A 20,912-nucleotide genomic window follows, 5' to 3' on the forward strand; every position below is an offset into this window, starting at 1 on the left:
TTTAAAGAAATATAGGAAAAACCTTCAAATGGTGGGATTAAAAAGTCAAAATATAAGGTTGGGAAAAATCATTAAAATACAAAATTAATTGGAATAAAAGAGATTATATTATGATATTAAAGTACAAATGTTTAATTTAGAGTCAAAATGTGGATATTTCGCTCGGCAAGTTCCAGAAAATGTTGGAAATCTTCAGAATAAAACACAAAACGTGGGGCCGATTTCGCGTTAAACTCGGCACGTTTGATTCAATTGTTGGAATGCGGTCGGAGGAAAGCGACACGCTTCCTGCCAGCGTTCCATCTTTCCTTTATGAGGGGAGGACATGACATGTCGGACCCCTCCCTTCCCGCCTCGGACCGACACGATGACACACGGAGCTGTTTACGCTGACCCGGTGACCGCGCCGCCTATAAATATGCTTAATTAAAACCGCGGAATTGGTCACAGCTTGGCAATAATGGCCGTCACACGGGGAGAGGAGGACCTCGTTTGTGAGGGGAAGTAGAACATGATGCAGATGTGCTCTTGTCACTTTCAGCACTCATTAAGGCCGCCCGAGCTTCGGATTCGTCTTTGAAGGAATCCTTTTAAAAGACACTCCAATTAAAGGTACGTGTCCTGCGGGCGTCTGAGGAGATGGGAGAAGTCGTAGCGTCCCCCCCCCCCCCCAACACCCACTCCCACCCCCTCGTCCTTCATACCGCCGATCACTTAACACATGACTTACAATCTCGCGTCGCTTCCGAGGAATTGGTAATGAAACCGGGAACGGAGGGAATAAGAGACGCGGGAAACGTCCATTGTCTTCGGAGGGGGATCGTCGGGGAGCGCGAAACTTTCCCTCCGCGCTCGGAGAGATGTCAAACTTAAGCCGCACGTCCATCAGTTAATGAATCTGACTAATTAATCCAGCCGAGCCGCGGCTCCCCGGTCGGCGGCGGTGGCGGCGGCGGTGGAGCTAGCGGTTCGCGCTGGAGGAGTTTGCACGTTCTTCCCCGGGTCCCTGCCGCGCTCGAAAGACATTCGCAGCTTTGTCACGACGCAACTCGTCGATACACGGTCAGATCGCCGTTTCCAATGAGGGGGGAAAAAAAAAAAAAAAAAAATCACACACATTCCCATTCAGGAGTCACGCGCCTGATCCCAGTGGGGGTAATTATTAACGGCATCGTGACCTATGATTACATCGACGACGGAGACGGAGTGTCTCCGAAACATGAAGGTGAAAAAATAAAAAATGGGTAAAGTGGCAAAAAATGGACATGGGAGTTTGCTTTGTGTCGATCTGGATTATAAAACCAGGAAACTACAAGAGACTCGTGAAAATTAACTTGCAAAAGTAGAAGCAGTGGTTACTGAGAACATGCCTAGATTTTCATCTAATTTGCAGTTTGGCTCTCTGGAAATGTCGCTTTTCTTTTCGAGACGTAATGTCTGCAGATGAATAAAACAGACAAAATTTAATTAAGTCTCAGACTTTGTTTAAGTGAAATTTCATGATTTTTGCGTTTTCAGGAAAGTTTTGCAAAAGATTTGAAAATGATGTCCGTACGCTTGAAATCGATGCAGTTTGCATGCCAGGCCAGGAGTTGGCGCTGTAGGCTGTGCTGTAGAGAGCAATGCGCTATAAACGCAAACAAAGGCGAGCGTGCGAACATTCGTATGGACAGACGACGAAGTTGGATTGTTATTAACTGTTCTTATTGATTTCAACGATGTTTCTTAAATGTTTTAAAATTGCTGCTTTTAGTTTATATTGTTGTTTTTAGCACTTTGAGATTCACGAATGTAAAGTGCAATACAAATAAAATGCTTATTATTATTATTATTGGATCAGCGAAAAGGCGAAGAACGATTAAACTCTGAAAAAGGTTCAAATCTAGTGCAGTTTTAAATAATAAAAAAAAAAAAACCTGCTATAAACAACCAGAAATTTCCTTCAAAATTCAGAGCAATCTGAACTCCGGGTCAGTTTTGACCGCTGGGCTAAACAGTTTCCAAGTATTTGCTTGAATTATTGAAGAATGTTTTGACACTTTTGTTATTTACAAGTCACATCTTAACAAATACTGTTGTTTTCCCGGACTTTGCTTTGGCAAATCGTGTTTTACTGCGACTGCACGTGTTTGGCGTGTGCAACTGGAAAATGTGACAAAAGTTCAATCAAGAAAAAGCAAAAACGTGATGAAACGCTATTTAAGCTTTGAAAGTAATCCAGTGACTTCATTGCAAAGATGCACTGATGCGACTTCATAGAAAATCACCGTTCCAATGTGCAGTTTTCTAGTTTCTTACGACTGTAAATTAAAGTCCCGGATTCATGAACTAAAGACAATGAGTGTGTTTGGAATCGTCAGCAATAGCAACTGTTTAGCCAGCAAGCTGAATGCACTGAAGCTAAATTGAAAAAGCAGGAGCATTACAGTAAAATGTGACTTTATAGTCGATTATTCTCATCATTAATGACTAGAAAGTCATTTTTTCAACGTTTTCTTCAGGTTTGACGGTGTGTAAACTTGGTGGGAACTTGTTTAACTTAAAAAAGTTCAAGGATCTGCTATTTGTGTACGGAGGGTGAACCGGACGCTGGACAGCTGGACGGCTGGACGGGGGGGGGGGGGGGCAGTCGGACAGCGGTTCTCCACAGGAGAGGCCGGCAGGGTTGCAGGAGGGGTGGGCAGCGGACGAGGGTCAGAGAGAGACGACTGCACAGCCGGCCCTACTTGCCCTCCCTATCAGCCCCTCATGAAATATCTAGACTTTGCTCCATATTTTAATGGGATGAGGGAGAGGGATGCGTCGGGGTGGGGGGGGGGGGGGGGCTGTGTGATGGTAGAGGGGAGTCCTCTGGAGAGCGTCCAGGGGAATGGTGGTCTATGCATCTCACTGCTTTTTTTCTTTTTTTTTGTTTAGGTGTGTGTGTGTGCGTGTGTGTGTGAAAGAGAAAGGCAAGGAGAGCAGGAGAGATTATTCTCCTCTGGAATCTGGATTCTGGGGCACACAGGCCCAGGAGTCAGTCAATCTGGCCGGTCTGAGGGGGGCGGCTGGGCGGGGGGTCCTGGGAGGGCTGATTAGACGGATGCTCTCCCATCATCCATCTCGACAGGCTGGCGAAAATTGGCTAGCCCCTCGCAGGGTAGAGTTCACTTCGGAGGGGGGGGCGGGGGGGGTGGGTGGGATGTGGAGCGGTGCGCTGGATACCTGTCACAGCCTTTGGTCTGTTTCAGGATCTCAGCAGCAAATTAATAAAATATCTTTCCTGCTTCCCCTTTACCTGCCGTGGCAGCTCTCCCTCTCGCCGCTGCCGTCTCCCAGCTTGCGCCGGCCCTTTGACCCCTCCCCGGCTACTGCGGGAGATGAGGAGCCCAGGCAGCCGGAGAGCGGGCCAGAGTGTCAAGCCAAGAGGAGTCCGGACTCGGGGAGGGAGAGAGAGAGAGAGAGAGAGAGAGAGAGAGAGAGAGAGAGAGAGGAGCTCGCTCGCCGCTGTAAGACAGCTCCACTTCACACGGACTGACAAACCACCGCCTCCGTGTCAGGCAGACATTTTGAAGTGTGATACATGGGAAATGGCAACCAAAAAAACAACACGGCGGCTGAAATGCAAGCCTCCACATTGTCAAGGGTTTTTAAAACTTTTAGTTGCAGGATAGAAGAACGAGGAGACGTTCAAGAGGTGCAATGCTGGAGTTTAAAAAAAAACAAATGCACTGGAGCTGCACTGCACCAAATCAGTTTGGATTGATATAAAACGCAGCAGCGGTTTGCACATGCTGTGAGTTTAACCCTTTATCAGACCACCGAGTGATTAAAAAAGTTGTTTAAAGTTCTGCGTTTTGTAGGATTTCCAGATTTTGGGATTATTATGAAACCACAAAGTTCCCTAATGAGGGCGCAAAGTTCCAAGTCAAACTCAAGAGTTGCTTTCTTTAAAAAGGTTAGTTTGTCAACATCATTCATCATTATGACATGGTGAATTTACATATTTGAAACAAACTCTACTTTCTAGTTGAGCCCACCAAGTCGTCTGCAAAAAGATTGTGTGTTTCACTGTGTTGTAAAGGAGTTTTCATACGTTTGATTTTTGTCCACACCACAAGAAAAACAATCAAAAACTGTTTCCCAGGTAACTGCAGAGGTCTTTTACCACTTTTACCAACTCCACAGGGGAAAGTTGCTCCCACAAATCCAACAAATACACTTGATCTGGTTTGAAAAGTTACTTAATTGAACTTAAAAAGTACCACCAACAACATAAAATGAATCCCTAATTAGATCAGAAATACACCCAAAGTTGCTAAAAGTAAGCATCCTATTGGCTCTGATGATGGTTTTCGACCAATTTGTTAAGATAATTAGTTAAATTAGACATTTGACACAAATCTTCCTTTCCAGGTGAGTTTAATAAGTTATCTACACGAGGAATGTGTGTTTATACGTACTGTACGTGCGTGAGAGAATGAAAAAGTTGCTCGATTTAGCTTCTTGTTGAACGTACACTTCTTTCACGGGAGTTAAATTCATCATATCTCACGCAGTTAAATCCTTTTGGGATTTCTGTGTCATGAAGCCACCTTTATATGGATATCCACAAAAAAAAACAAAAAACGTTTACAAGTAATTGCACAAGTCTTTCCCCACTTCTACCAGCTAAGAATTCCAACTATGTTAAAAAGGCACGACTCTATTTGCCGATTTCCAACAAATACACTTGAGTTGGTTTTCATAAGATACTTATTTAGCTTTTTTTTTTTTTTAATGTACCACGAACGACATACAACTACGATCGTATCATAAATACTTCCTTTAGTTCACGAGTTGCTAAAAAAAACAAGGCCTCCGATTTGCTCCGACGATGTTTTTAAAGGCAGTTTATCAGAATAATGAAGCAGTTGAATGAGATTTCCAACTAAAATGTCCAAAAACTTATTTCCCTTCTTATTTGATGTGATTGTTTGTTGTTGGTTGCCACGGCTACCGTTTCTTTCACAATGAGTTTAATGCTACTAATTTACTAATTCGATTCTAACGGGACTCGCCACAGGAGCAGCGATACGTTCTGCGTATAGAACGTATTGTCTCACGCTCAGGCTGAGCATAATGATTGCCACCCCCCCCCCCCCCCCAAACCCCCCTTCCTGCTCTCCTTTCATAACCCTCCTGTTTCACAACACGGCGCCATCGGTCTTTCATGTTCGCCTCTTGTCTCTTCACACGGAGAGTAAAACAATATAATCATGCATGAAACATCACCTCCGGGAGGACGAGATCACTTCATTTCCCCCCCCCCCCCCCCCCCCCCCCAAAAAAAAAAAAAAATGTCAAAAAGAAACGAAATGAATAAAAGTAGGGAAAACATCCCCAGGTTATTTGGGATTGTTTACAGCGTACCTGCAACAACTCCGGCTGAAAGAGAGAACACTTGTAACCGGCGAGAGACGGAGGGAAAAAAACCCCAAAAAAACGTGATGAGACGAGTGAAAAGGGGCGGCGGCCATGTTGGCGGCGGCGGCGGCGGTGGAGTAACCTTCTGTTGTGCGAGTCGGTGGATCAGGACTTGTTTTATTCATGTTCGCCGGAGCTCAAATGACCAGCAGATAATGATCACATTCACCTTCCTCCTGGCGCACGCACGCCTCTGTGTTTACACGCTGAATCTCAATATGAAAATCATCGGCGATCAATGAGCGGCCGAGGCCCCGGATACGTCCTCTGGCTACCTGCTCACTCGCCGCGGCGCTAATCCGAGTTGGAGGTGGATGCAGGGGGGGGGGGGGGGGGGGGGGGGGGTGGTGGTGGGGTGGGGAGGGTTAGTGCTTTCTCTCTCTCTCTCGGAATTAAGCATAATTTGTCTGATTAGATTGAACGCGGCGGTTATACTCTGCTCGCACTTTAATGATCCGGTTTTGAAAAGGTAATAGAAAAAGATGTGGATATGAGAAGTGTGCCATGTGCACGACGGAGAATCCCCAAACAAAACAAGAGCTGCTTGAAAACACCACCACAGTGAAATAATATAATAAGGTCTGTTTCATTTTTTTTTCTTTTTTCTTCTTTCATTCTTTTTTTTTTTTCCAGGTCCTCCAAGGACCGGAGAGAGAGAGAGAGAGCGATTGCTCGAAAATGGATTATCTCTCTAACATTGCGAGTTCATAAGTCCAACTACTAACTTTGTTGAAGGGCAGATACGGCCTCCCCGAGGACGGAGCTCATATTTAGCCACGGGGCCTCCTCTGTGATTAGGAGGGGAGATGCAGGCGTATTGACTCAACTGTGTTTTTGCCTCGGCACTGTATGTAAGGCACTGTATGTAATTACCTCTTCAAAAACGAGCATTCCGCTAATCCTCTAATTCCAGATATTTTAGTGCTCTGCTGGTCTAATAAGCAAATCAAATCATATCTGCACATCACAAATGAGTTTTGGAAACGGACTGAAATAATTCCTTCTGAGTCTCCCGTCCCAGCCGGGGATGGAGGGTGGGGGGGTGGGTGGGGGTGTTTGGGGTGGGGGTGTGGGGGTGTGGGGGGGGGTGTGTGCGCTCGCCGGAGCGCCGCGTTTAGTGTTTGTTAAGTTGTCGTGTGTGATTAACCGTCCCTGTATTTTATTTTTTTATATTTTTTTAAAGCCCCCGCCCCCCCCCCAGCCACCCCCTCGAGCCCGCCCAGGCCCCACCACCGCCCGAGGCGCTCACCTGTAACTCTGTCTGGAAGAAGAACTTCTGTGGGCACTGCGAGCAGTCGTAGATCTTATCCTCCTGGCCGTGGGCGGAGAAGATGTGCTGCTGGAGCTTGTTGGCCTGGACAAACACTGACACAGAGAGGGAGACGGGCGCGTTAGCTCGGCCATTGGAAAAAAAAAACTAAACAAAAAAAAAAACCACGGCTACACATTCTCCAAGAGCACATTTGAACCTTTTTTGAAACGGACGAGACTCACTCTTGCCGGATAAGAGACATTCTATTATTCATTAAACTGGAAAAGATCTGACTCTCAACTATTGGCTTATCCAATAAATGTTGTAATATCTGCGGTGATTTCCCTCAACATGTCCAAAGGATTAAGTTCCCTCAGTGACCTACACCTCTGAAAATGTGACCAAGGTGGAGGATTCCATGGTTCTGGGTTGTGTTTGTGAATGTTTTGAGGCTTATTCAGTTCTATTGTGCGATTATAATTGACTGATTATGTACATTTTTGCAATATATCTATGTGACTGAAAAAAAAAGAAAAGAAAAGGAGGAGAAACTGGAAAAATGTAATCCCGTCCTTTGGTAACTACCATTTGTTTTTGGTTTTTTTACTTTTTATTAGCGTTTTTGCTTTATTTATTTAGGTTTTTTTTCAGAACAAAACAACATCATCATCAAAAGTAAGAGGGTCACTGAACGTGATGCACGTTGGGGAAAAACAAAAATAAACAGAGTATCAATACTGAATCAACTGAGCCAAATCTGCTTCTGCATCTGAACTGAAGTCCGTGATTGTCCCGTTATCCCTTCACACCCATTAATAAAAACTTAGTACAAGACACAACGAGATAAATAGAATTAGACAGGAGAACTAAGATGTAAATAGTTAAATAAGAGAAACAAACAAACAAAGGAGACAAAGAAAAGAATGACGGGTTTCTGGATGAATAGTAACATTTTATAAAGGGTTGCCAGGTTTCACTTGAAACACAACAAAGAGGTTGTGAGTTGTTTTTTTAATTCAATTTAGCGTAACCTCTATTGATTGTTACTTCTTTTCCTTTTCCTGAGGAACATTTTTCAAATCAGGCCTGATGTGGACCAAACTGAGTTTTGTTCCGTCCGTGCTTCCGTTTGCACGCCGGATTCCAGCATTTTCCAGTCGTCTCGCGTGGTTTTTGTCGTCTCGCAGCTTCTCCGCTCTCAATTAGCACTTTCATCTTGACGCACAAGTACAAAAAGCCTCCCAAAATACATATTTAGGAACGCGGCGCTACAAATATTGTCTTCTTTTCGCTGGTAGATGTTCGTGACTGTAAAGTGTCTGTGACTTTATTGTGAAGGCAAACAGTCGGGAGCGCGGCCGTAAACGATGGAGCCTCATCATCCAGACTTATAGAGCATCTTCCTCCCGTTGAACTTATGTCATGACCTTTTTAACTATGAAGATGTTTGGCTTCTTATTGTTAAATGTAAATTCCCTTCTCCTGCGTTAAATTGAACACCGATTACATAAAACGGGAAAATGAGCACTTTATTAACACGCCACGCATGCAAAACATCGCTATGAGATATATATTTGGATTTTTATTTAATTTTTTTAAAAAACTGGTACGATTTAGATGTTAACAGCAACACTGGAGTGGTCACACTCCTGGCAATAGAGCCGGTGAATGCACAACGTTTGGGGAATAATGATGCTCTTTATTTAGCGCCACTGTGGGGGGACAACAACAAGCCGAGGGGAAAAAAAAAATAAATGAAAAAAAATAAAAATAAACAACCGCAAAAAATTGGCATGGCTTCAAGTGCAAAACATGGCCTCCATTAGTCTACATCGCTAATTATATTGACAATATAAATATTCATGGTGCTGCACTACTTATTCATGCAGACTTGGAGTGCATTCACCGTCACATAAACACACAACTCGCTGGCACTTAAAACATATACCATACGTTTGTGCTTTAATTAAGCCACGGTCCACGTTCATGCGCGTGTGTGTGTGTGTGTGAGAGTATGTGTGTGTGTGTGTGTGTCTCAGTGCATTCTCCAAGGAGCACTTCAAACGTGCCGTTTGTTATCCCGGACCCTCGTGCTTTAAGGATGGCTGTCTAATCTCAAAGGTCTGGATGCTCTGGAAAAGTTAGCGTGTGTGGAGGTGGGGGGGGGTGGGGTGGGGGGGGTTTCATTTGAATTTCTTAGGGCTCAAAATAACTTTTCTTTTCATGCATGCACCGAGGGCCAGGAGGCGACGGAGGGGGCAGGAGGAGGAGGCGGAGGGAGGAACAGCCGCAAAAGGTGAGGTGACTGCAGGAAACCCACTCCACTGCAACTTTAGCGTGTCCCACTTTGCTTTTTTTGGGGGGGGTGGGGGTGGGGGGGTTATTAATTATTGAGCCGTTCACACTGGATCTCAGTGAACGTCACACTCCTGACCTGGGAAATAAAAGGGGAATGTGGCGACGCGACTCGACGTTCTCCGACGGCTAACGCCGAGGCGACGGCTCGTCCACGCGCTAAAACCAGGAAAACGAACAAACCTCCTCCTAACGACGACCCGTTTCGGGAAAAACGTAACGACCGCGTGAGGGCGAACGTCGAGGCCTCGGCTCGCGCGTGAATCCGCGCCTCCGTTTGCGCACCGGAAAAAAAAAAAGAAAAAAAATGTTCCTCGCGGGGAATACGCGCAAAAACGTGCTGATAAACAATGGGTGTTTTTCTCCCTCCGTGTTTTGTCTGCATATACTGTACAGAAGCAGTTCACAGCAGCTGCAGGAAGCCTTCATTATGTCTTTGGCTGGAGGAGGAAAAAGTCAATACAGCAAAAATAAAAATGGATTCAAGACTTGGGGGGCCTTCAAATACTGTACAATCGGGCCAAACACAGCTGAGATGTCAAGTTCGCCGTTTCTCGCCGTTTACACGCGCTTCTCCGGTCCGACGTGCATTTAATCGGCCGCGCATTTGTCAGGTGACGTATGCAAGCGGCTGCTGACGGCTGGTTTAACAAGCCATTACAGACATAAATGTATAAGAAGGCTTTAGACCGATCGGCCGCAACATTCTGACCACTCGGTGAGTTTCTCTCTGATGCGGCACCAAGCGAAATCGGAGTTGGTATCGTTGATAGCGGACAGATACTGAACCGATACTTTGAACAAAAACTTGTAGGCGTTGAAAGTCAATGGACGCAGCAATGATGTGACCGGTTTCACTCTTAAAACTCACCTTATGTTGCATTTTAATGGAAATACGTGGAATATAAGTGCTGATTTTGTTTGACTGTTTTTTTAACGGCGCTAAGTAAAGTTGAAAAATGAAAAATCTCCAAGCATGATGTACCTCCATGCGCAGGAACCGCTCACGTATTTTTAACAGCCCTATTTATGTATTTCTATGACATGCAGAGGGAGAAGTCCCATACACACTTTCAATATGTGATGAAGTGCAAACTTTCTGTATTTCATTGAATACAGCTTCTAACTTGTTTCCACATCAAAAAGGGATTCTGTATCGGTAATATCGATACTTCAGTATAGAGCAAGCATGTAGCACAGAACAGAACAGGATGTTCCATGAACTTTGGATAAAGTGGGAGTTTGTAAAATGCATAAAGCAACAGCAAGAGAAGTTTATTTTGGAAGGTTTCATTAAAATTGGCTTTATGTTGAGACTGAAAGCATTTTCTGTGTGTGTTTTTTTTTTAAAGTTTCAATTTAAAAGTTACAATTGCATTATTCTACTGGTCCGGCCAGCTCGTCGCTACACGACGACGCAAATCGGCTCACTTAAACCGGCCGGATCTGCACTTTCGAAGTTTTTCAGGTGCATTTCACGCGTTTTGTTCGCGAACGATTTCCCACCTTAACATGGTCTCCATCGTCGCCTTGCCAAATTAGCATGCGGCGAGCGATGGCGGGACGAGCCAAAAAAAAAAAAAAAAAAAATGGGCAATGGAGGGGAGATTGCATTGGCATTTGGCAGCGCGAGTCACATATAAAATATGCCGTGGCGCTGCCCATTTAGTGGGGGAGAGGAACAGAGTCTTTCCTCCGGGGTTAAAACGGGGACATGGAGAAAAAGAGAAATAATCCAACACCACATCCAAACAGGATCAGCGGCTGGCCATTGTGTCTCTCCCTGCTGAGAGAGAGAGCGAGATAGAGAGAGAGAGAGAGAGAGAGAGAGAGAGAGAGAGAAGCAGAGGGAGAAGTTTGTGGAGTTTGTTGGCCGTGGAGCCGGAGCTGAAGCCGAGCAGAGCGCTGAGCCGGGTTGGGCGTCAGGGGTGTCAGGGCTGAGGGGGCTGAGGGGCCAAGGTCTCCTCGCTGTGGGGGATATTAAGCCCTCTGATTAGATCTCAGGGGCCGCCCATGGCAGACGTCTCCTTTACTACAGGCCCCAGCTCATCTTTATTTTGGCAGGGTGGTGCTCTCTGCAGGCTGCACTGCACCAATACTAAGCTGTTTGTGCAGGGCTCGGGGAGAAGAAGGAAGGAGAAAAAAAAAAAAAGTTTATCCTGTTTTATTTTTTTTCTTCCTTTCTCTTTACTGGTTTCTTTTATTTATTCGCGGAGCCGACATGTGCTCGTTTCTGCTTAATCCCAGAGTTCACCATGCAGAGGCCGCGTCGACGGTTCACAGCTCTGACTGCAAGCTTTCAAAAAATACAAAACAAAAAATGATACGCTGAAACAAGGAGTCTTTAAGCTTTTAAAATAAGTTGATTTCGTTTACGTCTGCAGGCGGTTTGATGAAGGTTTTTACAGTGTTTACGCTGGCGAAACATGAAATGTCTCGTTGGGATCGCTTGTTGATTAAAGTTCATACAAAATTTTATCATTAAATTAATTTATTTATGCACGCCTGCAACTGATGAGTTGTTTAAATGTACAGATCATATTTTCTGGGCTATAGGTCACATATATAAGAAGAATATCTAAATATATAAGTGGTATGAGTGCATGAGAGGGATTTAGTTTTCTATGTTCCATCGTTGTTTTCAAGCCCACGATTATCCTTCTTCAGTTTCTTCACCATGATAACAGTTTATTATATTTTTGTTACTATAAATTCCCGCCGTGGACATTTTTTTCTTTATGAAAACATTTTTACTTGTGCCGTCAGTCAAACACAGTCTATGGTGCTGTAGCAGCTTTCTGTGGTCATGCAGTGACATCTAGTGGTCATAGGTGGTATGTAGCGTATATTTTGATATATAAATATGGTTCTAGTGTATTTCCAAGTGCAAAGAAGTTCCTTTAGTGAGATTTTCTTCACTATACTTGTTTCATATTAGGATTTATTTGTATTAAAAAAAAGTTTAACCCACATGTGCATTTAAACTTTTAACGTTCAACCCAATAACTCAGTGATATCTGATGAACATTAAGTGGTTTCAACACCTTAAAATGTTCGAATCAGTGCAGGTCAAAGGGTTGTTGTTACTCGTTTGGATCTTTTTTTTTTTTTTAACATCTTTACGCACTTTAACCAAACTTGGGCGTTTCAGCTGATCTGAAGGATTCATCCTTGGACCGACTGTTTCACCTTACCTTACAATTTCAGGTTGAAGTGACCCAAATAAATCAGGAAACTGAATCTCAAGCCTGTCAAGCAGCCGTGCTACAAGCTTGACTTGTGTTTCTATATATATATATATAAAAACAATGATAGATGTCATGATTCAGACATGAGGCGGGTGCACAAACCAAAACAAAAAGAACTAATTAAACTACTGTCGTGGCGTGGATTTGAAAGGCGTCGCATCCTGTAGTTTTTCAAGTTTGTTCTTCATGCTGTGACATAAGTAAAAAAAAAAATATATATATATATACATGTGTGTGTACGCACACACACACACACACACACACACACACACACACACACACACACACACACACACACACACACACACACACACACACACACACACACACACACACACACACACACACACACACACACACACACGGAGGACTTTCATCAGGCACACTTACTTTCTTCTGTTTTGTTTGTCTTAAGCACATATTCCCAATCACAGTTTCCACACCAGCCCTCGCTGCAGCTCCTGAGGGTGCAGCAGACACTTCTAGCTGCAGGCTCCCCCACTTCTGAAACCTGTCAAATCTGTCCTGGGAGAGTCAGCCGCTCTCTCATCATCCAGGGGCTTATGGACCTCTCTCCATTTACCCTCCCTCCCCGGCACACTTCTCTTTTCCCTCCTCCACTTCCCTCCTTTCATCTCGCATACAAACTTGCCAGTTGCAACCTTCCCCGGCTTCCTCTAAGTTTTGTCTCCTTTTCTCCTCTATTTTGTCTCTCCTCATCTGCCGCCTGCAACTTACACCCCCCCCCCCCCCCAAATCCCCCCACCCACCCACCTATCCCCCACCCTAACCCCCCCCCCCCCCCCCCCCCCCGCCGCCTGTACTTTCATTCGGTCCGTCCTCCGGTGTTGAGGATAATCAGGTGTGTCAAAGAGTGGAAGCCACCCGGTTACCTCCCACAGTGCTCCGGGTCACATGGGGGGGGGGGGGGGGGGGATTGTTAATCGAGTGAACTTCACAACACAGTCGCAATTGCTGCCAACCACCGAGTTTGATCAAAGTTTCCGGTTCGGGAGTCTTTGTGCTTTAATATGTATGCAAACTTGCACACGTGATCAATCGAGTTTTACACGACGAGCTCGGCTTCATGTTTGCAGGCAGTTTTTTTCCCACTAATGTGCAGATTGAAATGTCATCCTATCACTGCGGGAGACCAAAGTGAACAAACCAAACCGTCTGCAGCAGAGGTTTTTTTTTTTTTTTGTGAGGCTCCCCGCTGAATTAGTCCGACCGGCCGAAAACTTTAAAAAGAGTCCTCGCCCAAGTCGGCTCGCGTCCCGAAAGCAGGTGAAAATAACAAATCTGTCACACGAGCCTCAAACACAACAAGCCTGCCACCTCATTATTAAACTATGTTTTAGGTGAGGCTGTTAAAACCAGTGTCGTTTCTCTGCTCCGTGCCAGACGAGGAGAATTATATTCAAGGACAGCTGTCAGCCAATCTCTCAATCTCTGCTCTGGCCTTCGGCCCCCCCCCTCCCCCCTCCCTCCACCTCCCCGTTCCACAGCGGGGGGTGGGGGGGGGGGGGGGTCTTTCAGCCCCTCGGCCTTCCTCCACCAGCCCACCGCGGACTTGCGCCCATCTGTCTGTCTGCTTTGTGACCGCCGTCCTGAGGGTGTATCCCCCCCCCCCCCACATCCCCCCATCAACTCTCATGCACAGTGATCGATATGGACGCAGAGGGAGAGAGAGAGGGAAAGAGGGAGAGAGGGATAGAGGGAGAGAGGGACCTGTCTGTCAAAGCCGGCGGTGGAAAATGAAGGCTCAGATGAAGGAGGCATGCTCTGTATATTAAACGTCCAGACCCTTGTGAGGGGCGGCGGGGCGGAGGGGAGGGGAAATATCAATAAGCTTCTCCTAAAAGAGAGATAAGGACGGAGAGGAGAGGAGAGGAGAGGAGAGGAGAGGAAGTAAAACACACAAAAAAAAAGAACCCCGCTTTTTGAAAATGTGAGCTAATTGATGTAAAAAAAAAAAAAAAAAAGTGACAAAGAAACAAATGAGCTTTTCATTTCTGTGGATGGGGGGTGTTTTTTTTTTTTTTTTTTTTTGTTCTTATCCAGCAGGAAGCACAAGTGGGGGGGAAATGAGCTGAGGTCCTGAAAAGAAGTGTAAAAAGAGTAAAGAGCTGAGGAGGGAGAAAGAGTGAAGAGCTGAAGTTAACGACTTTGCAGATTTCATTATAGAGATAGTTAACCCTGTTGACACTGAAGGAGGGCGCTATCCTCTCAGGAGGAGTCCGGTCCTTCCACCTCCACGCACACAGACAGAGGAGATCATTACAGCTATCAGCACCACTGCCATCCACAATTAGCACGTCTCCTCCTCCTGCCACCCCCCCCCCCCCACCCACCCCCTCCCTCCTCCCTCCCCACCCTCTCCACCCCTCCGCTCCCTCCACCCCCTCCACCTCCTGACTCCTCTCTGGCCTTGATTTGGAGGCAATTTGACTAAATAAAAAAGCCACATGCAGCAAACAGCTCTCAGCTTCAGCCGGCCAGCTTGACCTTTCTCCACTCATTTAGAGCGCGCACACACACACACACACACACACACACACACACACGCACACACACACGCACACGCACACGCACACGCACACAGACACATTTTATTGTTCAAGTTACTGTTACTTTGTAAAAGATTCTAGTTACTTTTCCCCCCTTTAATAATCAGTGTAGTAACCGGAAATGAAAAGTAACTTAATCCATTACTAATGTCTCTTCGTGTGTCGTACTAATCGGCTCACAGCTGGATTATTGTACTCCCGCATTCTTTTGATTGGTCTGACAGAAGTTACTGCAAAGAAAAAGTAACTATCCACTTAACTCTTTTTGTGAAGATGTAACTGTATTCGTGTACTTTTAAAAAGTAGCTACTAGAAATAAATATTAAGTAGTTACCCGATAAAATAAGTTCAATCGTCTCAATCATTTCGAGTCCTCAACTCGTTAAAAAAGTACATGGTTACAGTTACAAGTTACATCGTGAAAACGTTGTAGGATTACATTACTTGTTACTGCTTGCAAAAGAAAGCAACGACATAGTTGTGATCCTTCCTCTTTCCATCTTTTCCTGATGACTTTTAATCAGTGTTGTTTAAGATGCTATAAATTAGTACTTTATTATAATTCCTGAAAAGTAATGCGGTTACTGAAAATGAAAAGTAGGACTTGATTACAGTTACGAGTTACTGCAAAAAAAGAGAAACTAGTTACTTGGGAATAAAAAAAAAAAGTCCAGCGTTCCACTTAGGAGTCTGACTGAGTCTGTCTTGACTGTATGACTTCATTACAGTTACCAACAGTTACAGTTACTAATTGCCACAATGACATAGTAACTAGTTACTTGAGAAAACAACTGTATCCGTTACACCCTTAAAAATCTTTTTTAAAAAAGTCATGGAACTCCAATATTAGTTATACTGCTGGTAAATAGTATAAATTCATATTAATTGAATACGACACATGTTTATTCAAAACAAACAAGACAAGACAGAAACAGGAAGCGGTCGCCAATAAAAATAGAAATGAAATATGTCCTTATTTCATTGTGTTCAGAGTGGCTAACTGCAGCTGGAAATGGAGGATGTTTTTAGCTGTAGATGATTTTTACGTGGGCTTAAGTTTACGTCACGGTCGTAGCGTTCTGTGTTCACCTTGGTAAATAAGAAGGAGGTTAAGGGTCACGGTTCCCTCGTTCACCTGTGGAAAACAAAGCGAGCGTTTGCAGGCGACGGGGCTCCTACCTGTGAAGCAGACGGGACACTTGAAGGTCCCGCCCATCCCCTCGAAGCTGTGCTCGATCAGGTGACACTGCAGCTTCGCCGGGGAGTCGAACGACTGACTGCACAGCTTGCACTCGTGGTTCAGTCCTTCCTCTGCGGGGAGAGAGAGAGAGAGATGGAGAGAGAGAGAGAGAGAGAGGGAGAGAGAGGGAAACGGTAAGATGTGGGGTGGAAAACAAATGTCTCTGCTCTCCCCATTCCACTCTTCCTCTTCACATAAAATTTGAATTCCAGCAAATTTGCAGCGCCGGCTCCTCTCTGTGATTTTCATGACTCGGAGAGGAAATAATATAACGTGCGATCGGCTCCCATCAGGCAGAGATTGGATGACCAGCCGGGGTCCTAATCGCTCAGACGAGGTCGCTGCACCGGGAGCACGGCGAACTTCCATCTTATTGTTTTTATTTTTTTTTTTTATGATTAACTTACAACCAGGATTTATTTTTAGCTTGGGCAGAATTAGCAGTGACTGAAGCGTAAAATGAAGGACAAACGACTGCTTTGCTCAGTGGAATCAAACCGGATCACAAACAAAACAAACAGTCTCGCTTGAAACGCCATGACGACTTCAAGGACGGAAGAAGAAGAAGAAGAGGAAGAAGAAAAAAAAACACTCTCAGTCTCACTTTAACGTCTTTTAATCTCCAGTCGCGTCACTTCTTCCAAGTTTACATAAACTGACTGTCAAAGCTGCCAAAACAAGCCTCCTCCTCCTCCGCGAGCTTCGCGCTCCACCGGACAGATTAGGCCTCATCTCGCCCGGCATTAGAAATCCCCACACGTCTATCTCGCCGTCCGTCCGCCCGCCCGCCCGGATCGCTTCAATAAATGTCACCGCCGTAGACTCTACGCAACCGCGATCTGCTGACTCGGGGAAAGTCTCTGGAACGTCGATTAAAAAAAAAAAAAGAAAAATGGTGGGGGGGGGCGGGGGGGTGAAGACGGCTGCTCCATCACACTGCAGGACCTCGAGGGACTCATCCAGCATGCAGCAGTGCTGCCACCGTTACCTAGAAAAAGTAATCAGATTACTGATTGCTAGTTATTCTTTTTAATCGCAACTTAGTTACTTTACTGATTACTTAAGTTTGACCTACAGGTAACTTTTTAGTTACTTTCAGCTGCTGCTGACAACCCCCCCCCCCCCACCGTCTGAACATAAAAACGATCACTGCCCGGACTCAAATAAAGGCTGTCAGTGATTGGTTGAAAAAAGGGGCGGGGCTTCCTGCCAATATATCTCCTTAATCGGGAAAATGACAAAAATAGAAAATACAAAAACACCTCTGCAGTTGTCTTCTTGTTACAATAATGTGGTTTAGTGACGTTTGTTGGCTCAGATTCTTTTGTGTTATTCTGAGTGAGCTGGCCTGTGATTGGCTGAGAGTGGAGAAGGGGGCGGGTCAAATGAGACTGTATGCAGTGTGTGTGTGTGTGTGTGTGTGTGGAGAACGAAGGAGCAGCCTGGTTCTGTTTGATAATAAAGCGACTTTACAGACAACAAGCTCATCTTCCATTCCAACGCTCCCTGCGGGATGCTACAATAGTAAGGCTACAATAGTAAGGCTACAATTGCAACACCTATAATTCTTTTTTTTAATATTTCACCATTTTACTCAAGAAGGTTTCATTAAAATTGGTCTGTGTGGATATTGTCCTCATTTTCTGTAGTAATTATTTGTGTAAATACGGATATTTCCATGCCACATACTCTGCACCACAACAAAGAAAAACGTTCACATTTACATTTAAAGGATATTACGGCACAGTTTTTCCCGGTTCGGCCTCTGAACTAAAATGTGTTTGACACCCCTGAGCGGGATTGTTGACTGCAAACACTTTCGCTCCCGATTGACTGAGATAATGCACAAGAACTACTGGATATTAAATGTGATCGACTAAGAATAATGAACAAAATCATGCAAAAAAAAGTATTCTAATGAGGGCTCTGACTATTTTAGACTCTTATAACATAAGAAGTATCAACTGGAAGTGGAATCATTTCCCAGCAGAAGTTTAAAATCTAATTTAAATCTTTAAAATGAATCTTTCTCGCCGTTTTCTTCATGCAAACGCGGTAAAAATCCACCTGACACCCCTGCTTTGACTATCTGCTCACCGTTGAGAAATCCTTTACACGTTCACATCTCCTTACTTCTCACCCATTTCCCACTACTTTTTCCACAAAACACAACAAAACGATTCCATTTTTCTACTAAAGCTGGCGAGATTTACAACATTTCCGCCAGAAAGCAGATATCATGGCGGCTGCTGCAGTGATAATAACTAATAGTGACAACTGAACTCCGGTGAAAGAGTATGGGGAAGGTCTCCTGCAGAGCTGAACAGGAGTGAACGAAGCACTTTGAGCTCTTTCCCAGTGACACGTTTATGTACGAATATTTTCTGAGTCGTACGCGGACGTGGTCTGTGCAATGATGTGTGCTGGAGTTAAATAAAAAAAAAAAAAAAAGAGCAGACGTTGCGCGGCGGCTCAGGTTAAAGCCGATCAAAGCGGTTTAATACAAAAAAAAAAGGGGAAAAAAGAACTGATGTGTTCTGAATTCATGCATTTGACAGATGAGGTACTCTGCAGCCTACATGTGCATCTGAGTGTGGCTGCAGGCATCAGATGAGGCGTCAGCGGGGGGGTGGAGGGGGAGGGGGGGGTGGGGTCAGTGCAGCAGGATCGCTGTCCCCTTTGATCAGCGTCGGGTTTTTTTTTGCGTATCGGCGTGACGGCGCCGAGGTCGGGCCCCGGCTGCGGCGCTCTCGCGGATCGGCCCGTTTTTTTTCCACCGCCATATGTGAGCCCCCCCCCCCCCCTCCTCCCGGTTTGACCCCGGCGCGCGACGCCGTCACCCTTGGGAGACCCCGGGCACCGCTTCATTATGCAGATAACGCCGCTCATGGCTGACTGACCTGCGTGTGCTTGTGTCTGTGAGCAGGTGCATCGAGGGCAAGAAAAAAAAAAAAAAAAAAAAAAAAAAACAACAAAACATTTAGTGTCAATGAAACCCCGACGACGTCCGACCAATGTCGCGGTTGTTTGCAGCACCACACGCTGAATGTCGCTGGACCGGCGCGTCATTAAAAAAAAAAAAAAAAATTATTTAAAAAAACAGATGACGCCTCGATCGGCGCCTGGCAATGACAACAAACGGCGGCGAGAAGAGGAGGGTGAGGGGAAGCGGAGGAGGATCAGCTGCGGCGGCGTCACGAGTGCGGCTCTTAGCGTCTGTGTTGGCGGATGTTTTGATTCGGAATCGCCTCTTCGGCGCGTGACGGCGCATCTCAGCTGCACGAATCAATCCAAAAGCAACACGCTTTTTAATTCCCCCCCCCCCCCCCCCCCCCCCCATCCTCAAAATATAGTAATAGTTATTGCTGAAGAGCAAAATAGATAAGGTGGATAAAGTTTGCAGGTGGAGATCAGACGGAGAGGTCGGAGGTCGTGAGACACCAAAGCCTCACCTGTATTAGAAATCACAAACCAAAGCTAATCTTAAAGAGTAAATGTTCATATTTCATGCTTGTGTGCGTATCAGTATTATTTATAGTTTACAGAAACAGCATCGTTTGGTAATCTATGCTTTTTTTAAAAATCCTGTTTAAAACAGCTTGTTTAGCACTTTTGCTGGTCTAAATGTTGCATTTGATTGGCGCCATCGGCTTCACTGTGGTTGATTTGGCGGCAGATTGTATTGAAGGTGACGGTGCGATGATAAACAGAGAGGAGAGAAAAATGAGGATTTACAGCGTCTATAAGGAGGAACTCAAAGTCTATTAGCCACTTATGTGTTGTATTTATTGCTTTTAGTGGGTTTAATTCTTTTCACAACGTGAGTTTAGATCATTTTCGGGGAACTAATCCGGTGGAAAAGTCTTTCAAAGGAGCATTTGTCCCAAAACAGAGGTCATGTTTGCCTGTCGCCACTTTGTATTGATCGTACGATATTTTCCGCTGAAAGAAAAAGTGATCTACACGTGCATGCTAAAGAAAAACAGATATATATCAATATTAGCGCGTGTCGCCCCTGTAGAGCAGGCAGTTTAGCGCTGCTGGTGGTTTAAATGCTGCATCTTGTTGGGATTTATCGCGTATGATTTTGGAACGGGGGGGTGGGGGGGCGGGGGGTGGGGGGGGGTTCTGTCTGACGTGGCGGAGAACAGAACAGAGGAGAGCAGAACAGTCTGCGAGGAGTAAAAGGAGCCGTGTTAGTTAGCCTGCGAGCTGCAGCTTGTTTGGGGCTGGTTGAGTCGTCAGGCGAGGGGTGGGTGGGGGGGTGGGGGGGTGGGGGTTGAATCAGGCTGGCAGCCTGTTTCTTTAGTGAGAGCCAGGGGAGGAAGTGGGCTCGCTCGCCCCTGTAGCTGCCTCGCCGGACTGAGGTCACTTCCCCCCCCCCCCCCCCCCCCCCCCCCCACCCCCCCTCCCTCCTCCTCCTACCCCCAAGTCCTTCTCCAGGGCCGCCCAATCAGCGGCGCCCTGCTCACCCCCTCCCCTCTGCAGAGAGCAGACTCTGGATATAGTTACAGGCCCACGGGGGAACGTCAGCTCTCTCTCTCTCTCTCTCTCTCTCTCTCTCTCCCCTCATCTCCCTCCCTCCTCCCGCCGCCGCCGGTTCCCCAACCTCCCGAGTGTTCTCGGCTGCCACCACCCTGTCCCTCTGCACTCCCAAGAAAATCCTTCAGATGAGAACTGCTCCTGTGTCTGCTCCCTCTAAGCATCCCTGACACCAGCAAAGTAAGCCCATCTGCATATCCACAGGGCCCGGCGTTCCTGCGGCTCATGGTTTATGTATTTCACAGCTCCTTAAAACACAA

The 20,912-nt window shown here is 45.7% G+C and overlaps 1 protein-coding gene across 1 annotated transcript in view; it reads right to left on the reverse strand.

Moving 5' to 3' along the window:
- Positions 1–20,912, reverse strand: part of znf521 (zinc finger protein 521) — a 74,615-nt gene that overhangs the window by 13,075 nt on the left and 40,628 nt on the right. Inside the window, exons 3-4 of the mRNA XM_080503670.1 lie at positions 16,050–16,181; positions 6,695–6,810 (exon numbers count right to left, since the gene is read on the reverse strand). Coding sequence (XP_080359796.1) covers positions 6,695–6,810; positions 16,050–16,181 — 248 coding nt within the window. The remainder of the gene's footprint in view (positions 1–6,694; positions 6,811–16,049; positions 16,182–20,912) is intronic.

Source organism: Blennius ocellaris (genome assembly GCF_963422515.1).
Source record: "Blennius ocellaris genome assembly, chromosome: 10".
Classification (NCBI taxonomy): domain Eukaryota; kingdom Metazoa; phylum Chordata; class Actinopteri; order Blenniiformes; family Blenniidae; genus Blennius; species Blennius ocellaris.